Source organism: Drosophila obscura, unplaced genomic scaffold (genome assembly GCF_018151105.1).
Source record: "Drosophila obscura isolate BZ-5 IFL unplaced genomic scaffold, ASM1815110v1 contig_186, whole genome shotgun sequence".
Lineage (NCBI taxonomy): Eukaryota > Metazoa > Arthropoda > Insecta > Diptera > Drosophilidae > Drosophila > Drosophila obscura.
In genome coordinates this window covers 8,332,697-8,348,026 of record NW_024542774.1, presented here as the reverse complement: position 1 = coordinate 8,348,026, position 15,330 = coordinate 8,332,697, and the positions used below count along the sequence as shown (strand labels likewise).

The 15,330-nt window shown below is 49.5% G+C and overlaps 4 protein-coding genes across 6 annotated transcripts; 2 read left to right on the top strand and 2 right to left on the bottom strand.

The window, feature by feature from the left end:
- Positions 1-469: 469 nt before the first annotated feature.
- Positions 470-4,642, bottom strand: LOC111080301 (chaoptin). Of its 2 annotated transcripts, none has more exons than XM_022375815.2 (10): positions 4,479-4,642; positions 4,176-4,412; positions 3,953-4,113; positions 3,725-3,894; positions 3,064-3,666; positions 2,750-3,004; positions 2,080-2,691; positions 1,928-2,022; positions 975-1,862; positions 470-908 (listed from the first exon to the last, which is right to left on the bottom strand). In XM_022375815.2, exons 2-10 carry the CDS (start codon positions 4,274-4,276, stop codon positions 500-502), a joined length of 3,294 nt encoding a protein of 1,097 aa, XP_022231507.2. In that variant the 5' UTR covers positions 4,277-4,412; positions 4,479-4,642; the 3' UTR covers positions 470-499. The 2 variants fall into 2 exon arrangements, with proteins under 2 accessions (XP_022231507.2, XP_022231506.2); XM_022375814.2 differs by having other exon boundaries at positions 470-911; positions 4,479-4,640.
- A 127-nt stretch (positions 4,643-4,769) lies between these two features.
- On the top strand, positions 4,770-6,650 carry LOC111080307 (inactive selenide, water dikinase-like protein). Of its 2 annotated transcripts, none has more exons than XM_022375824.2 (2): positions 4,770-4,881; positions 5,247-6,650. In XM_022375824.2, exon 2 carries the CDS (start codon positions 5,259-5,261, stop codon positions 6,453-6,455), a length of 1,197 nt encoding a protein of 398 aa, XP_022231516.1. In that variant the 5' UTR covers positions 4,770-4,881; positions 5,247-5,258; the 3' UTR covers positions 6,456-6,650. The 2 variants fall into 2 exon arrangements, with proteins under 2 accessions (XP_022231516.1, XP_022231518.1); XM_022375826.2 differs by lacking the exon at positions 4,770-4,881 and adding an exon at positions 5,111-5,193.
- Positions 6,651-7,052: 402 nt separating this feature from the next.
- Positions 7,053-13,006, top strand: LOC111080304. The gene is made up of 7 exons (XM_022375819.2): positions 7,053-7,291; positions 10,128-10,217; positions 10,286-10,485; positions 10,550-10,755; positions 10,826-11,946; positions 12,006-12,194; positions 12,262-13,006. The coding sequence occupies exons 2-7, from the start codon at positions 10,146-10,148 to the stop codon at positions 12,394-12,396; spliced, it is 1,923 nt and encodes a 640-aa protein (XP_022231511.2). The 5' UTR covers positions 7,053-7,291; positions 10,128-10,145; the 3' UTR covers positions 12,397-13,006.
- A 101-nt stretch (positions 13,007-13,107) lies between these two features.
- On the bottom strand, positions 13,108-15,283 carry LOC111080306 (beta-1,4-N-acetylgalactosaminyltransferase bre-4). Its single transcript, XM_022375823.2, has 5 exons — positions 15,018-15,283; positions 14,649-14,944; positions 14,165-14,588; positions 13,894-14,112; positions 13,108-13,839 (listed from the first exon to the last, which is right to left on the bottom strand). The coding sequence occupies exons 1-5, from the start codon at positions 15,140-15,142 to the stop codon at positions 13,698-13,700; spliced, it is 1,206 nt and encodes a 401-aa protein (XP_022231515.2). The 5' UTR covers positions 15,143-15,283; the 3' UTR covers positions 13,108-13,697.
- Positions 15,284-15,330: the final 47 nt, after the last annotated feature.

The following is a 15,330-nucleotide window of genomic DNA, read 5'->3' as shown; positions in this document are numbered from 1 at the left end:
ATATCCTAGGGCTAGGACCTCTACAGCTCTAAAGCTTTCGAGGATCAAATAATTTTCTGATTTTAACTTTCCATCATCATCAATTATGGCCGCCAGTGTAACGCATACCATTTCAGCTGAGAGCGCGAGTGCGCATTTGTGTGTCAAGCCTCGCTCTCCTCTCTCTCACTCCGGGCCGAAACCTAACCCGAAGCCACAGCCGAGTCCCAAGTAGAGAATGAAAGGACACCCGAAGCGTCCTTTGTGTTTCGCTCTGAATGAATGTCCGTCCAGGCGTGCCATCAGCTGGGCTTGCGGCCTGGGGCTATGGGTGTGGGTGGGGCCGTAACAATTTCTCAATTGCGCTGCCACGCGAGGCGACGTCCTGCGTCCAGCGTCCGAGTAAACAACTACCCGTACATGTGCGCACCGCTGTGATAATAAGGCGGCGCGCACATGTTCGTCCGTAAGGTCAGAGCAGAGCGTGTCCTTACAGTGAGCGGTGGCCGCAGACGGACATTTAATACCACGAATACCACAGCTTGGCAACAAACAACATGATAGCTATGAACACGAGGTGACACTCTCCGGTGTGGTGGCTGGCGGCGGCGGCTCCTCCCCGCACTTGGAAGTTTCCGAAGAAGAAGGTCCTGCGCAGCTTGAGCGACGGCAGTGCCTGGCACTGACCGGCGAACCACTTCCGGGTGTTGCCGTCGCTGTCGCGGGACACGATGCAGATCTCGGCAGCCAGCAGCTTGTCCTCGCCGTGCGACTGCAGGTCTGCGATGGGTATCTGGGCCGTGCGCTGGTTGTAGGCATAGTCCGCCTGGAAGAGCACCTCGTTGCCGCCGCTCCGGATATAAACGTTGAAGTCGGACACATCTGCCGTGGCAGACACATACCAGCTGAGCGTTAGATTGCCGGCCTTGCTGCTGCAGAAAGGAAGAAGAGTGTCATTGACTGACAAGTTGTCGGACAGTGGGTTTTGTGCTTACGTCTGAACCTCACGGAACCGGACATCTGTGAGCTGCTCGTAGTCGCTGCCCGTGTACGTCTCCCTCTCGTCGTTGGTGCACTGCAGAAACTCGTCGTCCAGCTCCAAGAGGTACTTGTCCTTGGCCAGCGATGGTGTGGTGCAGAGAATGCCCCGAAGATCCTCGCTTGGCGTCGTCTGCTGCAGCATAAAGTGCTTAAGGGGACGCGCATTGCAGCCGCAGTGTAGTGGATTACCGGCCACCAGAATCTGTGTGCCGTTGCGCATGCTGCCCACTACCGTGGCGGGCACGTCCTCCAGGCTGTTGTTGGACAGGTCGGCGAATGCCAGCGACTGCACCTTCACCAGATTGGCAAAGGGCAAGTGGTAGATCTGGTTGTGCGACAAATCGAGGCGGCTCAGGTTCTTGGGCAGGTCGAAGATGTGCTCCTCTGACTGGAGGTTCGTGAGCTCGTTGTGCGACAGATCTAGACGATTCAACGCGGTGAAGTTGGAGAGGACGCCGCGTCGCAGTTCGTTGATCTGGTTGTGGGACAAATTCAGGTGCAGCAGCTTCTTGGTGCCGAAGGTGATGTCGTAGGTTAGGACGGGCATCTGGTTATAGCTCAGGTCCAGGTACTGCAGGTTGTACGGTATGTACTGGGCCGAGGGGAAGGTCTTCTTGGTGACGAAGCTGATGCGGTTGTGACTCAAGTCCAAGGTCTCCAGGCTGAGCAGGTCGTCCAGGACGCCGTTCGTCTTGTTGTCCAGCTTGGATAGCAAATTGTGCGACAGATCCAAAGTGCGCAGCGATGGCAGTCCAAAGAAGATGTCGTTCTGCAGGTGCTTGAGTCCGTTCGACGACAGGTTAAGGTTGAGCAACTGCAGCAGGCCCTCAAAGGCGCGTTTGCTGTAGGAAAATCAAAGATAAAATTCCTCTTATGTCGTTTGCAAGATGCAAGATGAACCACTCACCTAATGTCCTGGACCTGGTTGCCATGCAAATTGAGTTCAAACAGAACCGGCAGCTTGCCAAAGGCGCTGCGCTCCAAGGCGGATATGTTGTTGTTCTGAAAGCATTCATAATTATAATCTAAAAGCGCAAATTCCTCCGCCAATCGACTCACCTCCAAGTACAGATACTGCAGCGTTGACATGCCCGCCACTGCTTGCAGAGGCGGCTGAGTGATGCCATTGTTCTGCAGCTTTAGACGCTGCACCACCAGCAGACCTGTGAAACTCTGCGAGTCCAGGCTGTCGCCCAGCTGATTGTGGCTCAGGTCTAGGTAGATCAATGAGTTCATGACCGGCCACGTGCTCGCTGGGATTGACGTAATGTTGTTATGACTCAGATAGAGCTCGTTCAGTGAAATGGGCAGCTCAAAGAGCTTCTCCAGCCGATTGTGGTTCAGGTAGAGCTGACGCATGCTGGTCATCTTGGCCATAGACCCGCGTACCACTGACACCAGCTCGTTGTGACTGAGATCCAATAGCAGCAGTGTGGGCATGGTGCCAAAGGTCGATGACTTGATTTCCCGCATGCTGTTATAGCTGAGATCCACTGTCCGGAGCGAAAAGAGAACCTGGAACACACCGTTGAAAATGATGGAGATGTTGTTGTGCGACACATCGATCGTGTGCAGCTCGTACAGCTTGGGAAAGGAGTTCCTGGGGATTTCCGAGATGTTGTTGTACGAGGCATTCAGCACTTTCAGGCCAGTCATGTTCTGTATGGGTATCTGAAAGGTACAACAGCGATTAGTTACCGTGTTTGGGTCCATTTAGATGAGTTATTACATGTGCCAGACTGGTCAGGCCGTTGAAGCTCAGCTGGAAGGTAGTGGCAAAAGTGTTCTCGTCGAAACTGCGGCGCGAGAAGTTGGTCAATCGGTTGTGGGATAGGTCGAGTGTGGTTATGTTGATGCAGTTCTCAAAGGCGGCCGTTTCAATCAGTTCCAAGGCATTGTGCGAGATATTTATCACCGCCTGGTAGATATCTTTGAAGGAGTTCTTCTCGATTTTCGTGATGTTGTTCTCCGCCAGATCCAAAAGCTGACAGTATACAATTTCATACAGTATACTCATCCCTTGCTTGATATTTGGGTACCCACCTCCACATAGTTCATTTGGGTAAACATTTGGTACTCCACCTTCTTCAGCTGATTGCGGGCCAAGTCAATAGTTCCAATCCGGGCCACCGACCCGAAGGTGCCGCGACCAATCTCCGTGAGCACATTGTCGCTGAGAAATAGGCGGCGCAGGAATCGCATGCCCCGAAAGCTGTTAGCATCCAGACGCGATATGCGATTGTGGTCAAGATTGAGCACTTTCAACACAGAGTTCCTGGCAAAGGTGCCGCGACTCAGCTCGCTGAGGGCGTTGTGCGAGACATTGCACCAGCCCAGCTTGGTGAGATCGGAAATGTGTTGCGCCTCCAGTTTCTTGATCCCATTGTGACTTATATCCAAGAGTTCCAATTCCCTGAGATTCTTGAACTGATTTCGTTTCAGGTTCTCCAACTGATTGCCATGCAGGTCGAGAGTTTTCAGCTTGCGCAGGGGCTGAAAGGTCTCTATAGGTAGATCGCTCAGCAGTCCATTGGTCAGCCGCAACGTCTCGAGTCTATTCGCGATCTCTTGGCCAGCGAAGAGATCGTTTGGAAGTTGCTCAAACGCATGGCCATTGATCACTAGTTGAGTGGTCTTTCCCAGTATCTGAAATCACAATTCTTGAGCATATTTCACGGTATCCGCGACTCCAATTTATACTTACGCCAAAGGCCAGGGGTCCAATATGACTCAAATTGGTGCCCAAAAAGTGGAGCTCCTCCATTGTATTGTTCACGCCATAGAACACATAATCCTCGATGGTGGCCAGAGGTGTCTCCTCAATGATCAGGATGCGGGCTTTGATATTGGCAAACAGAGGTCCGTACAAGCGAACTGAAAAAATCAACAGGCTATCAGGTGTTCCAACCCCAAGAAACAGACCAGTACGCACCAAAGTTACCCCTGTAAATGGACAACTCCTCGATGGGCAAGCCGAAGGAGGCTAAGTTCTGCAGAGCCACGGAGAGCGTAGCCAAGTTCACTTTCTCACAGCGCACAAAGATTCCATCATCGCTGCCCTTAATGCAGCTGCACGGGTAAAGCACCTTGGACCTGGTTAACGAAACTCGTCCATTATACAGGAATTTATCATTACAAGCTAAAAGGACACCTACTTCTTGGGACACTTGAACTTGGGCTCGCCGTACACATACTCAGCGCTGGCCACGGCCAACAGCTGCAGCAGCATAAGACTGCGCAGGCGTAGCGTAATCATGATGAGGTGTCGTCAGTGATTCACTTAGCCCATGGCCAAGGGAAAAGAAAGTTTGTGGCTCAAGTCTTTTGTTTGCCCTTTTCGCAATTCAGATTCTTCTCTCTGATGCGCCTATGTAAGCGCAATAGGTTCTGAGCTAAGGAGACAAACTTAAATTGCAAAACTGCGAACAAAGGGAAATTATTTCATTGTTGCGACTCACTTTTACTTTTTGGTCAGCTGGCGCAACAGGTTTCTTCTTGCCAATCGTTGGATGAACGAATGCCATGCAGTAGGTGGGATTGGCTCTGCCCGAGTGACGCCTTCAAGGCAGGCCACTGAGTCATGGTGCGAGGCAGAACATGTTAATTTCCGGTTTTAACTTTTTAATTATTAAATGAATTCATATTTATTATTTTTTTTTGCTTTGCGCGCATTTATATCGATAGATTTTGAGCTGATGTGGCAGCCCCACGCCACTTGCAACGATAGTTTGGCCATATATCGACGAAAGAGCCACCGAAGCAACTCTGTTGTGTTCTGTGGAAAAAAGAAAAACGGCGCAAAATAAATAAATTTTTTGCATCTGTACCAAAAGTTTTCCCCGTAAATTTAATAAAGCCACTGTAAGTAAAAGTGTTCCCCACCACTGGACTAATTAGTTCAAATGTGAAAATTAGTGAAAGGCAACACTATTTTGGCATTTTTCGGTTCACATAAGTGGGCATTATTTCACGTTGCTCGCCTCGCCGACAGGGAGAAATACTGACTTCGCCCGTTTTAGCCGCCAACGTGAAAACAGCCAATCACAGCGCTTGCTACTCACACGCAACAAAAATTATGTGTACATACACGTCTATGTGCGCCTGTGTTGGTGCTGAGGGAGAACGCGAGTTACTTGCAGCTTGGTTGATTTTGTTTTTGTTGCGCGGCAAGAAGTGCGTAAATATTGCTAGCTGCCACACTATACAAAGAAACCTCCCCTCTCTAGTTCTAGCACACAATGAGCTACGCCGCAGACGTCCTGAATGCTGCCCACCTGGAGCTGCATGGCGGTGGCGACGCAGAACTGCGCCGCCCCTTTGACCCGACCGCTCACGACTTGGATGCCTCTTTCCGCCTGACACGTTTCGCCGATCTGAAGGGACGTGGCTGCAAGGTGCCCCAGGATGTACTCTCAAAGCTGGTGTCGGCTCTGCAGCAGGACTACTCTGCCCAGGACCAGGAGCCGCAGTTCCTAAACGTGGCTATTCCCCGAATCGGCATCGGCCTAGATTGCTCTGTGATTCCTCTTCGACATGGCGGGCTTTGCCTGGTGCAGACCACCGACTTCTTCTACCCGATTGTCGACGATCCATACATGATGGGCAAGATAGCCTGCGCCAACGTGCTCAGTGATTTGTACGCGATGGGCGTGACCGATTGCGACAACATGCTGATGCTGCTGGCTGTGAGCACAAAGATGACGGAGAAGGAGCGCGACGTGGTTATCCCTCTGATCATGCGTGGCTTCAAGGACTCCGCCCTGGAGGCCGGAACCACGGTTACTGGAGGCCAGAGCGTGGTCAATCCCTGGTGCACCATTGGCGGCGTGGCCTCGACCATCTGCCAGCCGAACGAGTACATTGTGCCAGACAACGCTGTCGTTGGTGATGTTTTGGTGTTGACCAAGCCCCTGGGCACCCAGGTGGCCGTCAATGCTCACCAGTGGATTGACCAGGCGGAACGCTGGAACCGCATCAAGCTGGTTGTGTCCGAGGAGGATGTGCGCAAGGCCTACCACAGGGCCATGAACTCGATGTCGCGCCTAAACCGCGTGGCAGCTCGGCTCATGCACAAGTACAACGCCCACGGTGCCACCGACATAACCGGCTTCGGTCTCCTGGGTCATGCCCAGACATTAGCGGCTCACCAAAAGAAGGACGTCTCCTTCGTTATTCATAATCTTCCAGTGATCGCCAAGATGGCGGCCGTGGCCAAGGCCTGCGGCAATATGTTCCAGCTGCTGCAGGGCCATTCGGCCGAGACTTCTGGCGGTCTGCTGATCTGCTTGCCGCGCGAACAGGCCGCCGCCTACTGCAAGGACATCGAGAAGCAGGAGGGCTACCAGGCCTGGATCATTGGCATTGTCGAGAAGGGCAACAAGACCGCCCGCATCATCGACAAGCCCCGCGTCATCGAGGTGCCCGCCAAGGATTAGATGTTTATTTTTTATTATATGTACGGTATCTTAACGTAACTGCCCCTCAGTTGTAGTTGCCACTCACTCTCCGAGTGGCATCGGGTCTTTGTTTTTATGGAAAAGCTTACAGATTTAATGGACTTCGCATACCGCAATACGACTGTATAAAATAAAATACTTGACGATTGTGTCAAGTAAATGCAGCAAAGAAAACACACGTGGTTTATTCTTAACAAATGTAGGATGGGGGACATGGCATAAAAGCGCTGCCACGTCACGCATGCGATCGATCGGATTGGCGCCAAAACGCATACGTTTCGGCCTGTGCAGTCTGTGCTTCTCTTTGCATGGAATCTCTTTTTCTAACCAATACACAAAAACTGAAGCTGGGTCAAATATCATGCCACAAAAGAGTATCCATGTTTCGTGGCACGAAACTTGGCAACGTTTCTATCGTTTATACAATTAGCATTAGCAGCAAGCTTTTTCGGCGAGCTTTCGAACTGAGAGCAAAATGGATGCTCTTGGGGTCCAACAACAGGTCCGTCTCCGTCTCTCTCTCTCTGCTTTGATCGAATCGTATGGGGATCGGTGGTGGCAAGTGCGAAATCGAAGCCTCACTACTGCACCAGCAAGAGACGCGCGCAGAAGCAACGAAAACCGTTCCGTTGCCGTTAAATTTGTTTAGTGCTTGGAACGATCGAAGCCCCCACATTCAGAGTCTCTCTCTCTCTCTTACGCGAAGGCGAATTTCCCAAGACAAACGCGCCCGCGCATCGTAGCAGTTTTCTTTTTTCCGCCGAACTGTACACAACATCAATCGAATCGTTTTTGGAGTTTTGGAAAAGTGCACAGTGAGTGTGTTCGAGTGAATGTATTCACACAGTGTGTGTGTGTGTGGATGGAAGAGTGTGTTGTGGTGTGCGTTTGAGTGGGCTGCTTCATATTGGTCTATTGAACTGTCAGAGGAGCTTCAAAAAGAGACAGCCACAAACAAGCCACATACTGGTGACAGTGGGGTGGAGAACGAACCGCACGCACATACTCTCGGTGTAAACGAGTTTTCCCTACGTGTCGTCGTTACTTTTTATCCGCTATGTGCGCACAGACACAAACATACAGGCATAGATGGTTGGATGGATGGATTTTTGTATCTATTGTTGTATGGGGAAGTACTCGAACGGGCGACCGACTCTCGTGTTTGGCAGCAAAGTGAAATTTCAATTGCGTTCGTTGAAAGAAAGAAAGAAAAAAAAAAACGCACTCTATTGTGTATATCCGCATCCTCCTCACATTCTGCCCCAGCCAGACGGCGGGGCCAGCAATGTATCTAGAGATATGTACACTACACGCCAGATGATTCATGTACGGTGGGCACTCTTGTACTCGAAACAGAAACAGAAAAGAACAGCACCATAGACCAGACCCAGATCCGTACAACGTTCAAGCACGGACGGCGCAGTATTCAAATTGAAAGGCGAAAAGCCAAAAAAGCCACAGTGGCAGTGAACTATTTATAGAATTATTTGTTTTCATATACACCGACACTCGTAGCGTACAAAAATTGCTCAGCAAAAGTCAGAAAGGCGACGAAACTGCGACGAGGTATACGTTGCCTGGCATTGTACTCTTGGCGGTGATGCTGCCTCTGAATTTCCTTCCAATCATCTATAGAAATATCCACATACGTATATTAGCCAAGTTCAAACGGCGCCTGATCTTTTTGAACTGTAAGATGCGTGGGACGGTGGGGAGAAGCGTCACCAGCAGAACATGCACATATACTAGATAATGATAGATATGTACATATGTACATACGTATGTATTATGTATACACTTCGCCTACGTTTCAGTTTGATTTTCGGCAATTTCGGTACGACAAGAACAACACCTTCGCTTTTTTTCTTCACTCGTTCTCAAACTTGTTGTTCACTCGCGATTTGTTTATTTTATGTTTGCGCCGTAAATCTCCCCCTAACGTTTTCCTCTCCCCCCGCTCCATCTATTGGCTATTGGACAGACGCTCTATGGCGTTCGTTTTGCGATCTCGATCCCGATCTAGTAGCGCCCCGCCCCGCTACGTCCCGCCTACTCCCATGCCCATGCCCAGACAGGCAGCCAGCAAAAAGCAACATGTTTCCACAGAGCTTCTCGTTTCGAATACATGAGATCATTTTTGACCCATGTGTGCGTCTGTATGCAAAAACCTCTACTCAACTCTCCTCTCCTCTCTGCCCCTCCATTCAACATTCTCTGTTTTTCGTACGGTTTTAGCTGCTGTCGCCATAACACACACAGACCAAAACTGAGACCCAGAGCTCTGCTAAAAACGTGCTATGATCGCTCCGTGATGGAGGAGGCGGAGGCGGTGACGGCGGCATCAATTAGATTTGGCCTTTTATTTATATTATTGTATGCTATTTTTTATGCATGATATTTTGCTTATGCGAGTGATTTTTGTTGTGTCTCTATTAGCTCTACTCTTGACCATATGGCGGGCGAGGCATCGTCTGATGCGATTCCTCAGTAGCTAGATCCCCGTGATAATGTGATTTATTTAGCTTCGTTTTGATTGCATTGCTTATTGGACGAGGACGGGGACAGCTCCCAGTGCAGTGGCTGTCAGGGCTGTCGAGTGGTGCAGCCTCTGGCTCATATGACATCATCCTCCTCCGCCGGTCATCATTCTTGTGTGTGCTTGACGAATTATTTTGCATCACGCTCATTCGCTCTCCCTCTTCCTCTGTCTCTATCTGTAGCTGTAGCTCTGTATTTCTCTCATTCAGTGAATCTCTCTTCTCAAGGTTATCGCTAAAATATCAAAACGAATCTGTAGGATATATATGTATATATGTATTGGGTTATACAGATGTACATATGTATGTACATATGTCTCCCTCTTTGTCCCACTCATACGTAAAAGGAGTGCTAAGGACACGCTAAAAAGTGAAAACCAGTTTGACATTGAATTTTGTGACTTTTTGGCCTTTGTCCATGCATACAGTAAGTGTGAATGTGTGCGTGTGCTTTTGTGTGGCATTTCGGGAATCCAATGCCATTTCGGGTGATACTGATACCCTGGCAGCCTTTTTGTAACAGGTAGATTCATACTTCCAATGGCCATTATTTTGGGTACTTCAAATTGAAAGTTTTTTCAAAAAGCATCCCAAATAGATCCGAAAGTCCAACTTTTTGCAAAAACACTGCAAATGGTAAGTTTTTTGGCATTTATAGTGGCATTTCTGATTTGTATTATCTCCCACTTAACTGCTGTGATGTGATTCTTTGATCTGCCACCTAAATATGTATATGTGTGCTTTGTGTGTGCTCAAGTGATGCCCACTTCAGATGACTTAAGCCTCCATTAATGCGCGAAAAGTTCTCGGTTCTCAGTTTGGAGGAAGGAATGCCGAATGCGGCCATTTTGGTGCGGGCAGAGATGCTGATGAAGATGAGGGAGGGGGCATGGATGTAGGCGTAGGCGTGGGCGGGTGCTCGAGTAAACAGATTCAGAAATGTTCGAAATTCTCGAGAACTGCCTTGAATCAACCTGCCTTGCGGGAATCGAGACCCGATCCGTGCTTACGTGTACGTGTCTGTCAGACGCGACACCCACGGCGGCTCTCGGTTACTCACACGTAGAATTTGAATAATTTATGAATGGGGGAATGGAACTGATTTTCGTTTCAGCAAAAATACTAATTGGAAATGCAGTACTCGAGCAGTTCGGAAAATTATTCATCCTCGTTGAGGGACACGCCCTCGAAATGGAGCGGAAAGGTAAGTCCATACAAAATTTATGATCTCCAGCTCCATTCTGATCTCATTCTCGTTCCACTTCCTCGCAGAACGACAAGAATTATGCGTACAAAAAGTCCTCATATCAATACTCAAGCTCTGGCGACAATAACGTGTCGTATCAGGGCAAGTCGCCCGATCAGAACATCGATCAGTTGGACGCCTTGCTGGAGGACTTGAAGCAGGAACGCCAGATCACCAACAGAGATCGCGACCTCCTGCCCACCAACGGCACTTCCTATAGAACGCTGTGAGTTTTCCTAGAGGATGCACAAATCTTTGCTGTTCCCTAAACAAGTTTATATATTCTCCAGGGAACGCACTGATCCCGCCGGGACAGTCACGAGGACAACGCGTGTGGTCAAGACCACGAAGCACTCGGGTCAGGGCGGCCAGCAGCCCTACATCGATGATGTGGAGACCTTCAATCCCACCGACTACAGCACGCTGCAGTCGACGGCCAAGTACTCGAGCCTGAAGCGGGACGATTACCAGACCAAGGAGAAGCCATACACGCTGGGTAAGTGCCTTGGAATCGTAGGGAAGGCAATGCAGAGTATTCTTACAATGTATTTTATTGTCTTTTCCAGCCCATTCACCCATTGGCGGTCAGTACGAGAGCAAGTCGAAGATCTACGAGAGCAATCGGACGATCAACAACAATGTGGAGCTGCTGCCGAGCTCCGGCAACACACAGACCCTGACTAGCGGCACAACCATCGACAAGGAGCTGCAGGACATCGCCCTGAGCGATGGCATACTGCCGGCGCCTGGCACTAAGGTGACGACCACCGTGCGTACGTACACCTATGAGATCCCAGCTGGTCCGGGCAGCGCCACCAGCACCATCAATCGCAGTCACACACTCAACAACAGCAACATAAACACGAACACGAACACCCTGAGCAGCAGCTACAAGCTCCACGAGAGCCACAACTCCAGCCAGAACTTCAGCCAGCTGTCGCCTCCACATCCGCAGCCACATCCACAACCACATGCGCAGCCACCGCACGTGCCTCAGACGGTGGTCTACAACACGGAGAGCTACTCCACGCTGAACAAACCCGACCGGCCGCTGCTGACCAACCAGTCGTACGAGATTCGCGAGCACAAGGAGACCACCACTCGCGGAGTGAGTCCCCAGCCGCGACAGCTGCCCCTCGGACCGGTGGGCCACCCCACAGGCACACTGCCGGGCAACAACAGCCGCACTGTGGTCTACAACATCCACAAGACGGACAACGTGAACACGATCAACGAGCTGCCGCCACAGCAGCGCTATCCCCCGCTCAGTCCGGCACACAGCCCCAACTACGCTCAGGGTCCACACAGTCCGCCGCTGCATCCGTCTGGGCCTGGTGGCATCAACCGCTACTATTACAAGGAGACGGAGTCCTCCAACACGGTCAACACGATCCACGGGGCGCCCAATGGTGGTCCCTATGAGCCGGGCCTGCCACAGTCCGCTCCCTTGAAGCAACTGCCGCCCAGCACGGCCTATCCGCAGCCACAGAACGGCAATGGATATCCGCCGAACACGAGCTACACCTACAAGTACTCTTCCACAACGAACACGAACAATCGTCGAGGTCCCGGCGTCGGTCCGGACTATGGCTCTCCTTCGCCCTTCCCCGTGGACGGTGTGGAGTATCCGGTGGGCAATGGCAATCCACCCCAGCGTGTGGACGACCTAATGCAGTCCTTTGGCACTGTAAGTAGAAAAGAATCCATCTTCTCGGAGCTCCACTTACCTGTCCCTTAACTTTTCAGACTGATCATGTGGATCGCGGAGACCTAGAGACGCCCGTACGCAAGAGGGAGATCGAGACATCCGTGGCCTCGCCCAACCAGCAGCATGTGCCGTCCGTGAACAAGCTGGGCAAGGAGGTCTACTATCCGCCCGGACACGACACCATTGTCATGAAGCGGGAGGAGATGCATGCCGGTTCTGCATCTGGTGTAAGTATTTGCACCCTAAAGCTCTGCTGAAGTGAGAGGATCGCTAATGTGTGCTCTTCCTTTGCAGGGTCGCTGGGCTAAGGGCTCGGGAATGTACGAGTACGAGTCCGGCTCCAAGTCAAAGACGAAAACCAAGTCCGGCGGCGCTGTGGTGCCATTGTGCCTGCCCCTCTGCTGTGCGATGCCCTGCTCCATCATGTAGAGGGTCCAGCTGGAAGTCGTACTTGTATATAGGTTTCTAATATTGCCGTTAATAAGTCTAACGCTAAATCCTGCCCCGCGTCGAACTTGTGACTGTTTTTTTTTGCTCTCTACTACTGTCTAACTTTTATTTGGGTTTTGCTGCTTATCCATTGGTGGATCTGGCGCTGGCTCTGGCTCTGCTTGTTGGCCAAATCCTATATACATATACATATTTGTATGTATCTATCGTATATGTCTGTTATTGTCTTTGTCTATGTATATACTTTAATTTGTATTACGGCATCCGAGGATTGTGCTGTCCCATTGTTATATGTATCTGTTATAGATTGCTCGAAATTGTTCAAATTGCTCAAGCATTTACCAGTGGAAAAACCCGCAGTCGAAATTGTTTTAACTGAAATTTGCATGTCGCATACGAAACACACTAATAAAAATAAACGTGCCCCACGGCGCCACTTGAATACCTACTAATCGTAAACCATAAACGTAACTCCTCCGACTTAAAAGGTAACCACCCCGCCCAGCCAAGTCGTTACAGAGCCATAAACACTATCTCTAATACACGTAAATAAAATAATAATAAAACGATATCTAACAAACGAATCAATGAACTCTGTCTTTACTATTTATGGATGGATGGATGGAATGTTGGGGATTGAGCACGTGTGGGTGGGGGCAACGAAACAACGAAATTTTCATAATTTTTTTGTTTTGGTATAGTAAAAGTTTTTATATGTTTTATTTTGGTATAAATCGTTCTGATCGATTAACAATTTGCATATCACAAAAGTAATATCTACATTTCACCTTGTAGGAATTGGTGTAGGTGTCTTTTTAAAGAGAAGAGAGAATAAAATACCATTACCATAGAAGTTTAAAAAAAAACAATAACAAAAAACACAACACAAAAAAAAAATCAACAAAAACTCTATAATTATACTGGAGCACTTTGAGTATTTAAGGGGGGAGTGGAGGAGGGGCGATTATTGCTACACTTGTTACCTACGGTTCGAGTTGGAATTTGAGCTAAATTATGGATTAAAAGTATACTACATACATAGCATCATTTGTGATGTGAGTATATTGAGTGGACTACTATCATACGCACAATATGTGCGCGTCTAAATGTCTTGATCGTTACGGCATAATCTGTCTTTTTCTTGGGTGTTTCGGCTACTCTAGTAAACGAGAGATTGATTCTACTATTCGAGAAAGTAATGTTGTCCTTTGTACATGCACATTATTAGATAGTTGTTGAAAGGTCACGCATGGTTACGATGTCTCCGCCATTTATGTTGGCTAACTCTTGCGCTCGGAGTTCCTTAGCTCAGCTAAATACCACGTAAAGGTCGGGAACTCCTTGATGCTGTAGATGGCATACTTGATTGAGTTGATGCCATCCATTTCTATCTTGTTCATGCCATTCTGTATATTCTCATAGCTGCAAAGGGGCCATAGGGAATTATAATCATAGATGACCATCCATTCCACTCACCGCTTGGGATTGGCCTTCTCCTTTTGATGTTTCAGCATCTTGTAGCGTGCTATGTTCACGGGATACCTTGATATGAATAGATTTGCATGCTTCAATCTGTTGGACATATCATCGTCCTCGCCGCCCCAGCCAAAAAAGGAGTTCGAGAAGCCATTCACGGTCTGAAAGTGCTCACGTGTCATGGCGGAGACTCCCCCAAATATTGTTCGGTAAGGCAACCTGTCATAAAAATCACAGAATTATTCGGGAGATGAGAATAGAATTTCCTTACTTGAAATTCAGCGTGTCAATCGCAACGGACATGTGCCGCGGCTGACGTGGACAATTGTAGAGATTGCGATCGTCCAAAGGCAGAAGGTCGACGTCGTGAAATATAAAACAGTCCCACTGGTAAAGTTTTAAGGCCTCCAAGTAACCGATATTCATCATAGCCGCGCGATTGAAGGGCTTCCCGTTTGTTTGCTCCACAATGAATATGCGATAGGCGATGCGCTGCTTCATTAGGAACGGGTGTATGTTGCGTAGGAAGACGGAGAGATGGGCGTAGCGGTCGCGGAAGGGCACAACAATGGCCACATGGTGTTGGGGGTTGCAGTGGTCCGGCTGGAAAGCGCCGCCAGGGCGCAGCAAGGGGCCCAGCTCGGCCTCAATGACGTCTAGAGATTCCAGCGTTGTGTTGGGCGTAATGGGTCCACCTGGAAGGGCATTTCTTGAACCACAGACATCCCACAAGACAGTCTGAGAGTATAGCATACCATCTCGGGGATCAGGATCAGTGCAATTGGCATGGAGGGCGGACATGGTTGGTTTCATTGGCAAGGGCTTGTGCGTGCTCATGTTGATGTTCGCAAAGGGGTGCGATAAGTCTTGTGGAATGGAAGTAAAGTTTGCAATCGCAATCACAGTCGTTGAGGTGGAGTTCTGAGCGTTGTGCAGCTCTCGCTCCTTCGATAGTGCCAGGGGTGCAGCAGGCAGCCGGATGCCGCCACTGCCACTGCCACTGCCGCTGGTGTTCCTATGGATATGGGCATATTTGTGCACGCGCCGTATGCTGTAATTGATAGAGCCAACAAATGAGGGTGCTAATTGGCTTACTCCGCTTCCCGCTTGAAACACACACTTACCTTAACTTGCTCAGCGACGTACCGCTGGCTCCGTCACTTCGGAAGCCCACAAAATTGAGCACCAGCAACAAGCATATTGCGCCGGCCAGGAAGCGGATGAGATTCGCCCTTGTGAATACGATCATGGTCCATGCATTGCATCATTCCGTGACCAACTCGTTTGCTCTCCGCAGTGCCATTTTCAGCTCAAACGGTCGTTTTTATTGCTAACAAAACAAATTTGTCCCCAGCAGCTGATGTTCAGTGTGACCGCGGATGTATTGAAAAAATATACCATCGGACGCTCAAAAGTATACCCAAATATACCTCTTTT